This window comes from Melanerpes formicivorus, unplaced genomic scaffold (assembly GCF_026170545.1).
Source record: "Melanerpes formicivorus ecotype bairdi unplaced genomic scaffold, bMelFor1.0.p_v2 SCAF_2, whole genome shotgun sequence".
NCBI classification, from domain to species: domain Eukaryota; kingdom Metazoa; phylum Chordata; class Aves; order Piciformes; family Picidae; genus Melanerpes; species Melanerpes formicivorus.
Window position 1 is genome coordinate 10,796,086 of NW_027142354.1, and position 12,213 is coordinate 10,808,298.

Genomic DNA, 12,213 nt, shown 5'->3' on the forward strand with positions numbered 1-12,213 from the left:
TGAGGTCTAACTCAAGACCTTTAAGAAGATTTAGAAGTAGGTTACAATTGGAAAATCAGGGTTTTACCATCATATAAGGTCTAGACAGAGGTAGCCTACGATGCATCCTAGCTGCACACCTGTTAATCCATGGGATATATTGACATACACTTGCAAACAACCAGTAAAGCTTTTCTCCAGTCTGGGTGATGGAGATCATACTACCCCGCACAGCCAGTGCATCAATAACGTCAGAGTTTTCATCAGAAAACACACAATTATGAACAACAGGTTTCTTCAGGAAAAAAAAAAAAAAAAACAACCCAACAACAACAAGATCTCATCACAAATAGAAGAAATTCAAGTTGACAGACTGTAAAGAGTTGATAAGCTCACCTCTAGGCAATAAAGCACTGTCACATGGGGGGAAATTGCCTCGAGCTACCATCCACAGCTAGGAAAGGCATGCCAAGCGTTCAAGCCTACAGAGCCATCCACGACGGGACGGGGAGCACTAAGAGACAAGCGATGACCAGAAATGCGTCTGAGTTCCTCTGCACTAGAGTCAGCACCTGGAGATAAGGCTTAGGGGAGCTGAATTCATTTATTATTAAGGCTAGGTAAGCGTGATCTGCTAATACTGCTTGCCTTGAAAAGTAAGTTACAGTAAGCCAACTGCTCAGTACTGGCATCGAGGTGGGGAAAGGCAGTGAGCTGTAAAGGACGTGGCAGCAGGGCCCTCCTCATTTAACTTGAACCAATGGCTTCCCCAGCAACACCTATCAGAGGGGTGAAACTGTGTAACAGAAGTCCTCCTTGTTTATTTATTAATCAGACTTGTTATCTATCGCTGCTACTTCTGAACAGCCCGGGAGGGAAAGGTGAACAGCGCGGCTCCGAGAGCCTCAGAGCGCGAAGTGGTGCTGCCACCCGGCGCACAGGGCCTGCCACTGACGAGGATCTGCCTCGCACCAAACCACACGCTTCAAACCCGCCGGAACATTGGCACCCGAGCTTCTCCGTCTCAGCAGGTGACAAAGCTCCCTATGTCCCACAAGGTATGGAACGCACTGCTACTGAGAAGGAGACAATCCTTTTCTAATCATTCCGCTCTCCTTCCGTTATTCAGGTTTCGGGACTGTGGAACTCGTCGTTTCGCCGGCATTTCTAGCGCGGTCAGAGACGCCTCCCGACTCGCGCGGGCAAACTGAACGACTCCACGGCAGCAGGCGGCGGCAATGTGGCCGCGGCGGAGGACTCTCCCGCCCCTGTGGAGACCGCTGTCCACCCCAGGTGCAACAACACCCCCATGGGCAGCCACCGCCCCACTGTAGCTGTCTCTTGACGCACAGCAGAAAGCATTCACCAACAGCCGCCTCCTTCGGCCGTTAACGGCTGTTTGGACTCCACCCTCAGCCCGGCCCCACCCTTTAGGGGGGCGGGGGGAAAGGGGAAGAGAGGCTCTGCTCTCGCGCATGCGCAAAGTAGCACCGACCGAGGTGCTCCGCGCGCGCCCCAAGGCGGCCGCCTCTTGCTGCGGAAGGTTCTGGGAATCGTAGTCGCCCTGTCAGCCAAAGGAGTCAGGCCGCCGGCATGGGGCGGGGCTCCCACAATGCATCTCGCAGGGCCACCCCTCCAGGCCACGTGACCGACGCCCTGGGCTGAGCCTGCCACTTCCGTGGGGGAGGGGTGAGGGCCGGCCAGGCCGGGGGGGCTCGAGCGCCGCTGCGGGGGCGGGGCCTTCCACTTAGGTAGCGGGCGGCCAGGGGGCGGGGCGTCGGGGGCTGGGATAGGGGCTGGGATAGGGCCTGCGCATCGGCGGTAGATAACTTGCGCCCGGGCTGGGACGCGGGGCATCTTTCTCCTTTTCCTGGAGTGGCGAGCGGCGTCCCAAGTCTCCGTCCTAATAAAATGGCGACATATAGTAGGGGCTGTCCCAGGCAAGGGGCAGGGCACAACTTGAATGTGACGGCGGGTCGGGAGCGGGCAGCAGCGGGAAAGCGGTCCTCGGAAGGTCCGCTGGGTTTGTATCGCGGTGCCGACGGGACCTTCCGTGGGGCGGTGGGTTTCAGAGGAGGCGTTTCCCCAGGCTAGATTATTAGGTAGCACCTATTAATAGCGTATATAATAGCAGCAGTCTAGTAAAGGAATTATTGGACAGCACCCACAAAGAGCAATAATAACTTGGCATCAGCTGGGTGTTGACAAGGCCATTGCTGTCCTTTCAGAGGAGCTCGTTTGGCAAGGATGAACAGCAGCATCCTTATGCCACCACCGTTTCTCAGTAGTTTGACGGGCATGGACTTGAGCAGTCATGGTGTTGCATAGCGGTAATCCATGAGAGCTGAAGTTTGAGATCCTTTTGAGGGACCTGAAGCTGGTGGAAATTCTAATTCCTTCCTGTTTGGTTGATCAGATGTGCTTGGATAACTTCTGAAAACTGGATTCTCTTGCTCAATGATGAGCAATCACTCATCTCTTCAAAGAAACTATAAAACTATAGTTGAATGTACTGCGATTTTCTTTTCCCTTTGCTTTTATTGTAAATGCCAATTTCAATGGATGTTTCTTTTTTTCCTTCAGTTTGGAGGACAAGAAACTAGTCTAGATCCAGTACATTGGAAGAAATGGAAGAAAGGAAAATCAAGAGGAGGAGCCCCAAATCATCTACCAGTCATCCTGCTCAGGTTGCTAACTCCAAGAAAAACTCTGTGCCAGTCAGTAAAAGCATAGCCTTTTCAAATCCTGCACCACAGCCTGCGGTACAGAAACCAAAGTTAAAACGGTAAGCTTGGGAGCATCCTGCGAGCTCAGTGGAATGGGCTGCCCGACGAGGTGGTGGAGTTGCCATCACTGGAGGTGTTCAGGAGGAGACTTGATAGGGTGCTTGGTTGCATGGTTTAGTTGATTAGGTGGTGTTGGATGATAGGTTGGACGCGATGATCTTGAAAGTCTCTTCCAACCTGGTCTGTCCTATCCTGTCCTATCCTATCCTATTCCTCAGACAGGCTAAAAGGGGGATTAGACTAGCTGGGACAGAGCTTAAGACTTGTGAATATTTTTTGCCAGTGTTCACTTTTTTTAGCAAAGTGATTTGTGTTTAGTGCAATACAGTGTTTGTTTTACAGAAATGTTGCTTGCCACTCTTCTTGTAAAATGTTACACAATGCTGTAGGCTTGTGCTGATAACAGTTTAGCTGAAGAGACAATAGCCAGATGTGACCGGTGAAAGACAAGAGTTGGATGATCAAATATGGTAAATGTGGGAAGGAGCTGTGAGGAACAAGTGAAATGCTATGTGACTGCAAAGTTGGAACTGACAAATAGGATTGGAAGTAGACATAAATTGAACAGGATGAGCTAGTATTGGAATGTCCAGGTGTTTGTTTGGGGACCTGTCATCAGTGGCAGCAATAACTCCCAGGCCCATTATATGTGGAGAGGGCCATTCAGCTCTTCAGAAAGCACTGTTTTGGAGCTGTTTCTGTATTACTGATGATACATATGTTTCAGTTTGGGAATACTAATGTTTCTCAATTTAGAAAATGTCTTCAATGTGGCTCATACAGTAGATGAATGAGTGAGGAGGGATTTTGGAAAGAAATGTTATCTAGGGAGAGGCAGCTGAGTTTATTGACCTTTAAGTACTAGCTGAAGCCTTAATACTGAACTGTTCCATTAGCATAGATAGTCAATTTGGAGGAGCTGGTATGGGCTTGATGAATAATGGACTGCTAGTTGCTTCAGCATGTAGACTGCAGTCTCTGTGATGTTTATAGACTACAGAAACCATTAGGCTGGAAAAGGAGTGATTGTTTCTTATAGGACAGATGGGATTTATGACTTGCAGAGTATGGGAAGAGGATTCAAGGGAAAGGTGAGGCTCACTAGGCTCTAAGCCCTGTTTCATAGTTTCATTCAGGGTTGGAAGGGACCACAAGGATCATCTAGTTCCAACCCCCCTGCCATGGGCAGGGACACCCCACACTAGATCAGATCTTCATGAATTAAATAAAAGCACTTAATAAATGTGACTATTTTTTAAAATACCCTATACCATTCTGAATTTTAACATTCAGCTCAAAACCTTTCACTGAATCAAATTCTGAACAGACTCACCATGAGGCTGCAGGAGCAGCCATGCCCATGTGAAAGACAGGCTGCATGCACACATGGTGGATGGGCAAATCAAGGATGAAAGCAGCTCCTTACCTGAATTGTATTAGGTTAGGAAGTGGTTGGTCTGTCTCTGGGTCAAAGGTGGAATGTCCTGCTTCTCACTGGTAATTGTGTTTTAACTTCCACACCAATTGTGTGTTCATTTGGATTTATAATTCTTTTGGTGCTGTCCATGTATTGTCTGTGGGCACATGGTGCTCTGAATAGACACTGTTGTCTAGAAAAAAATACATGGGATCCAAGAATTTTGCTGGCATTGTTGCAGAGGGAGCAGTAGGTGATTTTTAGCATGTTTAACATTTGTCTGGGCGTGGACTAGTGCCTGCCGATAGGAGGTACTGGCAGATTGGTTTGTGATGGTGACTTTCAAAGAACAGAGATGTTATTGGAAGGTGGGAAGAAGGAGCTCTAGGAAGACAAGCTCATCCTTCTGTATGAGTTGTTTCCCACACTGTTTACAAATGGGGGTTTGGGTGGTTTTATGTAGTTAATGCCCTGTGTGCACGTGTCATTGGTGGGTAATAGTCCTCTTTAGAGTATTAAGATGGCCACCACATACATATGCTCCATTGATGTTTCCCACTATTGGCAGGAAAGGAGATTGTTGGAATCCTTCATTTTGCAGCATCAGACTGTCTAGAGACAGTGATACTGTTATTTATTCTTAAGCCAAATGGGTGATCCATTTTTTAACTTGGAGTGATTGAAACATGTATTTTCCATTTCATTTTCAAAGCTCAGCAGCACCAGAACAAGAGAACACAGTCTCAGGCTGCGCCAGGGGAGGTTTAGGTTGGATGTTAGAAAGGAGTTCTACACAGAGAGAGTGATTGCCCATTGGAATGGGCTGCCTGGGGAGGTGGTGGAGTCACTGTCATTGGAGGTGTTCAGGAGGAGACTTGATGGGGTGCTTGGTGCCATGGGTTAGTTGTTTAGGTGGGTTGGATTGGTTGATGGGTTGGACGTGATGATCTTGAAGGTCTCTTCCGGTCTGGTCTGGTCTATTCTATTCTATTCTCTTACCTTTGAGATTCTCAGTGAAAGCAGGAAGTAATATCTTATTTTTTTCCCCCAGTGTAATAAAAGAGAAAGCCAAACCTCCAGGAGATGAAGCAAAAGGGGCACAGGCAGCACCAATCCAGCATTCTTTCCTCACAGATGTGTCAGATGTCCAAGAAATGGAAAGAGGACTTCTGAGTCTCCTGAATGACTTCCACTCTGGCAAACTTCAAGCATTTGGTAAGTGCATTAATTTTCTGCATGCAGTAACTGTTTTTATAGCTATGCATTTGCAAACAACTCTGCTGTGTGGACAGAGTGCCAGTTTGGCCTATGGGACTCTCTGGTATGAAATGAAGTTTAACAATTAATGTATTTTCCTGCATTTTTTAATTGTAGTCCTAATGTAAGGTTGTCTTCAGTGTGAGATTATGCAAATGCCATTTCCTTGTTGCTTCCCTCATGATTTATGAAAGGCTATATCTTGTCTTACAGATTTAAAATACCATGGTTAAAGCTGCTCCTTTATGGTAGCATAGGAATAATAATAAACTGTATTTAGCACCTGATTTTGCTGCATATTGCCACATTAGACTCTTGGTAACAACTTCTATGGAGTTCAGTGCAAGCTGCATTTTACTCATCTTCCTTTTCTCTTTGCATCCCACTATGCTTACTGTTTGACAGTTGACATAGGTTTAAGAAAAAAACATGGCACTCTCCTACTTCCTTTTTTCTCCAGTGTTGAGCACAAAGCTGCATATATGCTTTTGCAGTTGTAGTGTGAGGTCATAGTGTCATAGTATCAGTCAAGGTTGGAAGGGACCACAAGGATCATCTAGTTCCAACCCCCCTGCCATGGGCAGGGACACCCCACACTAGATCAGCCTGGCCAGAGCCTCGTCCAGGCTGGTCTTAAACACCTCCAGGGACAGGGCCCCAACCACCTCCCTGGACAACCCATTCCAGAGCTTCACCACTCTCATGGGGAAGAACTTCCTCCTCACATCCAGCCTGAATGTCCCCACCTCCAGCTTCATTCCATTCCCCCTAGTCCTGTCACTACCTAATGTCCTGAGAAGTCCCTCCCCAGCCTTCCTGTAGGCCCCCTTCAGATACTGGAAGGCCACAATTAGGTCACCTTGGAGCCTTCTCTTCTCCAGACTGAACAGCCCCAACTCCTTCAGTCTGTCCTCATAGGAGAGGTGCTCCAGCCCTCTGATCATCCTTGTGGCCCTTCTCTGGACACGTTCCAGCACCTCCAGATCCCTCTTGTAATAGGGGCTCCAGAACTGGATGCAGTACTCCAGGTGGGGTCTCACCAGGGCTGAGTAGAGGGGGAGAATCACCTCCCTTGACCTGCTGGCCACACTCCTCCAGATGCAGCCCGGGATCTGATTGGCTTTGCAGGCTGCAAGTGCACACTAAGAGCTCATGTTGACTTTCTCGTCCACCAGTACCCCCAAGTCTCTCTCCTCAGGGCTGCTTTCCAGCCAGTCACTGCCCAGCCTGTATTTGTGCCTGGGATTGCCTCGACCCAGATGCAGAACCCTGCACTTGCTCTTATTGAACCTCATGAGGTTGGCTTGTGCCCACCTCTCCAGCCTGTCAAGGTCCCTCTGGATGGCCTCCCTTCCCTCCAGCGTGTCTGCTGCACCACACAGCTTGGTGTCATCAGCAAACTTGCTGAGGGTGCTCTCAATGCCACTGTCCATGGCACCCACAAAGATGTTGAACAAGACAGGTCCCAGGACTGATCCCTGAGGGACTCCGCTTGTCACTGGCCTCCACTGGGACATGGGCTCATCGACAGCCACATTGGTCAGTACACTAGTGGTGGTTTTCTGTAGATAATGCTACATGTGCATGTGTCATTGTTGGGTAATGATCCTCTTCAGCTTATTAAGATTCCACACTGACTTTACAAGAGAACCTGAAAAGTCTGTATTATGTAAAGCATCAGTTACAAGAAAAGAAACCCACCAAGATGAATGAAAATAAGAAAGAAGAGTGATTGTGATTAAAGTTAAAAACCAGAGCCTTCTTAATTTGGAGTACAGGAAAACCACATCCATTCTACAAAACCCACAAACCAACAGTTAGTACCTTGGGTAGTTACTGCAAGTTCAGCACAACATAACACCAGCCAGGGAGGCAGAAACTTCAGTAGTGAAACAAGGAAGAAATCAAGGAGAAAGCAAATTAACTTGTATATTTAATGTTTGAATTCCTCTTCTGTAATGTAAAAAGCTGTGCAGCTTCACTTTCTCTCTCAGGTTGGTGGAATTTTTTTGCTAAAGCTGTTGCTCATCCTTTCAGGAAATGAATGTTCCATCGAGCAGATGGAGCATGTGCGGAGCATGCAGGAGAAACTCGCTCGCCTCAATCTGGAGCTCTATGGGGAGATGGAAGAACTCCCTGAAGATAAAAGAAAACTGGCCAGTGACTCAAACCTGGATAGGCTGCTGTCAGATGTAAGTACTGGGAGAGCAGAACACATGGAACTTTGCCCACAGCATTTGGCTGGGAGAAATGATGTACAGCTGAGGGGAACATAGCTCTGTAATGAACCAAGGCACACTGACAGCTGTTTTAAGTCCTTCCAGTGACTCAGTTGGTAGTGCATCAGACCCTTAATGGGAAGGTTGTGAGTTCAAAGTCTGCAGTGGGCAGTAGTGTCCTCCCTACTCTAGTCATGAGGTCTGGGGTGACAGGTTGGACTTGATCTTTGAGGTCCCTTCCAACCTTAGGAATACTGAATACAAGCTCTGCCCTCACCTTGGGCTTGAGAAAACACACTTCCATGTTTTCCTTTACAGGCCACTGCTTGTCTTGGTGAGTGGAGAAGCCTAACTGTAAACCATCTAAAGATGCAGGCCTATTTAGAAAAGCCATTTAGTCCATCCTCCTGGTACCTGAGGATGACCACACCTAACCAGGAATTTAGATCTGTCTATCCTGCACTTCTTTCTCTAGTGTTATTTCCAGAAAACCCCAACATTTCTTTCAGTTTCCTGAGCAGGAGGTTTAAATGTAGTTAATGCAGAATTCAGTGAAGGTTTCATTTGCTTTTTATAACAAAACCATACGTTGCAGTCCAAACTGCTAGTGATTTCCTTCATTGTTTCAATGTTCCATCATATGAGCAAAATTGTTGCATTTTAACTGAAATGCCATTTCTGATATTTTTTACTTTCACATTGCAGCTAGAAGAACTGAATTCATCTATGTATCCTTTTAGAGCTGTCTATTTTGCATTATAACTACTGCTAATTGTAATCAAACTATAGTGTATTTCTCCTGTAACTGGTGCCTTCACAGGAGTCAAATTGCTTTACTAATGGCATGGACTTTAGGTTCTCCCAGTACATAAATGACTAGATACTAACACTTTTAATTCCAGGGTGGGTTGTGTGGTTGGTTGTTTAGTTGGGTTTTTTTGGTTGGTTTGCTTTTTCAAAGGGTGATTGATTTTGTTTGAAGTGGTACACATTAGCTATGTGGTGACAGTTGATGACAAGCCCATCAGAAGCAGGGTCTTTTTGCATGTGTCTTGCTCTTGCTGAGACACTGTGGAACAAACATACTTAGCAATATTTGTTCTGTCCCATGCATCAGTGAATCCTATTACCTTTTAGGTCTCTCTAGAAATACATGCAGCTGTCACTGATTTTATTGTGAATAGTGGACTGGCCTAATTTTATTTCTAGAGTCAGACTGTAGTTGAGTATGGGCAACGGAGATTGGAATCAATACAGCTGATCAACATGATCGAGTATTGTTCCTTTATTGTTCCAGTGTTGCAGGCCTATGGTGCAGGCCTGTGGTGCGAGTATAGCACAGTAAAGTAAAGCATAGAAGAAGAGACAGGAAAGGCAGAAGTGCATAGCAAGGGAACTTCTACAACTTATATAGACTCGGAGTGCCTTGTTGGCATGGCTTCATTGGTTCCTATGAGTGACCACACATCGCACTGTTATAGATTATTGGTCCAACTACTAACAACACAATGAGGTTGTTGATGCAGCTGCATGTCCTGTTGTCCCAAGATAACTTTCCATGTTTATAGCTACCAGTGCCTTGTTTTAGTTGCATGCTGCAGGCACAGCACTGTTTTGCTGCACTGCTAGCTGGCTCTGCACTTATGCTGAGCATGGCCTACCACCATGTCAGGCTCTAGGCCTGCACTGCCAGATTGCTCACACTGCTCGTTGCCAGCATTGCCACAGTTGAGTCCAGTACTTTAGCAGAGCTTTGGTAGTTGAATAAATGTGTGCTCTTAACCCACCCAGAAGACAAGGGTGGATGGCTTAGCTTATATGCTTTTTGTAGGAACACAGTTGAGGAGTGCTGGTGTTCAGTTTATGCTGCAGTCTAGTTATTTCTGATGTTACTTTGTATGCATGGAGGAAGGTGGGACTCAGCTTTGAGACTAAAGATACTGCAGTGGTATATACATTCTCTGACTGTGAAAGGATGTTTAAGGCTAGGTCTCAACACAAGTGGAATGTGGTATTACTTAACAGTGACAAAATTGCCTGCCACTTCCCTTGATCTGCCAGCTAATTCTGGAGGTAGGTCTTAGCAAGGAAGATTACTGGTTGAAAACACAGGAATTAAAACTGAATTCATCTGGACTGGTGCATGCTCATCACAGGACTATTCAGTTTCATTGTAGCAATGCTATCTTGTTTATACCTTATCTGTATGTGAAAATATTACTCCTTAATGGTTTTCTTCAGCCAAAAACTACATTTAGCAGATGCTCAAGATATTCCAAATGGTACCACAGGCTGAAAGAACAGCTTTATCACTTGGGGTTCTTCCAGAAGCACTTGTTTTTTGTTTCCTGAGAAGGGAATCTGGAACAGTGGTTGGGTTTGGGGTGTTTCTTGGTGTTTTAATTTTAAACAATGCAGAATCAAAGTGCAAATTCAAGTGGTTATTTTTGCAGAGTCCTCTTTGAGCACTGTATGATGTCAGGACTCAGTGTTTAGTTTTAAGTAGGTTATTGTGACACTGCTTTTTATTATTGCCTTATTTAACAGAAAAAAATGGGGAAAGGTGGGAGTGTATTTCTTCTGCTCAGTGGTGTGTGGTTGAAAATGGTATGTATATAAGCTCATCAGGATCTCTCCAGTTTTTCTCAAGGTAGCAATGATGTTGCCTTTCTGATCAGTGTGTGTGGGTATGTGTACTGTTATCTTAAGTGCTTTGGTGATCAGTGATGCCACAGATGACTTTATTTTTAATAAAGTAAAACGTTTCAGATATGACTTTTTTGTTTAGAGAAGCTGCTGTCTGTTCAGCTGTGTTAAGATAGGAGCTCTTGCATGGCCTGAATGTTTGCAGAGTTTACTTTCTACATTACTGTGAATAAGTGCAAAAGGTCACTGAATTAAAACTAGCATGCATGCTAGCAGTCCACACCACTTGTGAAATTACAGAAGTGGGTAAACAGTTACTGTTCAGTAAATCCAGTATATGCAATTTTTTAGTCATAGCTGTAAATACTCTGATATTAACTGGTTTCTTCTTTGTGTTCAGTCAGGGGAAAAAAACAAGTGTAAAAATCAGGCTGGTTTTAGATTCAGATTTTCTGTCCTGGTCCAATCTCTGTCTTTGGTTTTAGATCTATTCCATACTCAATTTCTAGGTAATACATTCAAATTCTATATGCTTACTGCACAAGGAATGAAATCTTTAGCCTAGGTCAGAGCAAAGGTTTTACCTGCCTGAAGCGGGCCTGCGGGCAGGGAACAGAAGATGGCTGCTTGGCATCTCTGGAGAAGGTGCTGCTTCAGTCACAAGATGCAGTTGTGGATTCCATTAGCTCCAGCTCCTTTCTGAGTCACATGCAGCACCTAATTTGCACTCTGCAGCCAGTGATATATAAAGATCATTTAAATACCAGAGTGTGCTCTGTCAACAAATGCAGCCTCAGAACAGTGTTATTCCCAGCAGTGTAATGCATACTGGTCTCCAAACACCTCAAAAGCAGGAGTTGTCACAGTTTAAGTCATTCTACACACAAAATTCTTTCCTTTGGGAGCTCTGTCACCTAACTCCCCATAGCCTTACAAGTAACTTACAAATGTGTGATCTGTTGGGTGTCTTGATCTCACCATTTCTGCAAGTATGTAACATGTAGATGTAATTCAAGGTATCACAGTAAAAAAAATAAAAATCTTTCCCATGCTGCTACTCAGATTTATAAAAGAATTGTCACCTTTTTTCTTCAACCACTTGAAGTCCACAGGAACAGGGAAGTGATCATCCCTCTGTACTCAGCACTGGTGAGACCATGCATTGCATACTGTGTTCAGTTCTGGGCCACTCGCTGCAGGAAGGACATTGAGGTGCTGGAGTGTCTCCAGAGAAGGGCAGTGAGGCTGGTGAAGGGCCTGGAGCACATGACCTACAAGGGGCACCTGAGGGATCTGGGGGGGTGTTCAGTCTGGAGGAGAGGAGGCTGAGAGGAGACCTCATTGCTCTCTACAGCTAGCTGAAAGGAGGTTGGAGCAAGTAGGGGGTCAGCCTCTTCTTGATGCCAAGCAAGAGGACCAAAGGAAATGGTTTCAAGCTGCACCAGGGGAGGTTCAGGGTGGATATTGGGAAGTATTTCTTCACTGAAAGGGTTCTCAAACATTGGAATGGTCTGCCCAGGGTGGTGGTGGCGCAGCTATCCCTGGAGATGTTGAAGTAGCATGTGGACCTGGCATTTATGAACATGGTTTAGTGTCAGACCTTCAGTTCTGGGTTGAGGGTAGGAGAGGATGATCTTTGAGGGCTCTTCAACCAGGTATATTCTGTGTCTGCATACTGAAGAACAACAAAAACATAAACTGCAGTTCATGATCTACAGCCAAGAAAATCTGTTTTAAATTAACACTTACCCTAATGATGCTTCCCAGCCAAGCTTTGAAAAAGTGTCGTAATTTGCACAACATTTACTAAGGAGTTGAGGCTGACTGCATTTAATGTAGTTAATATTAACTTCCTATAATAGTGTACTTTACCATTTAAGTTGGTCTCAGATTCTGGAGTAACTGCAGA

At 45.6% G+C, this 12,213-nt stretch overlaps 1 protein-coding gene across 6 annotated transcripts; it reads left to right on the forward strand.

Moving 5' to 3' along the window:
* Positions 1-1,177: 1,177 nt before the first annotated feature.
* CCDC28A (coiled-coil domain containing 28A) lies at positions 1,178-11,372 on the forward strand. 6 transcript variants are annotated; one of them, XM_068150612.1, is made up of 6 exons: positions 1,178-1,272; positions 2,563-2,764; positions 5,234-5,397; positions 7,477-7,631; positions 8,364-8,386; positions 9,900-11,372. In XM_068150612.1, exons 2-6 carry the CDS (start codon positions 2,607-2,609, stop codon positions 9,952-9,954), a joined length of 555 nt encoding a protein of 184 aa, XP_068006713.1. In that variant the 5' UTR covers positions 1,178-1,272; positions 2,563-2,606; the 3' UTR covers positions 9,955-11,372. The 6 variants fall into 6 exon arrangements, with proteins under 6 accessions (XP_068006713.1, XP_068006681.1, XP_068006705.1 ...); XM_068150580.1 differs by lacking the exon at positions 1,178-1,272 and adding an exon at positions 1,610-1,668; XM_068150604.1 differs by lacking the exon at positions 1,178-1,272 and adding an exon at positions 1,687-1,730.
* The last annotated feature ends 841 nt before the right edge of the window (positions 11,373-12,213 follow it).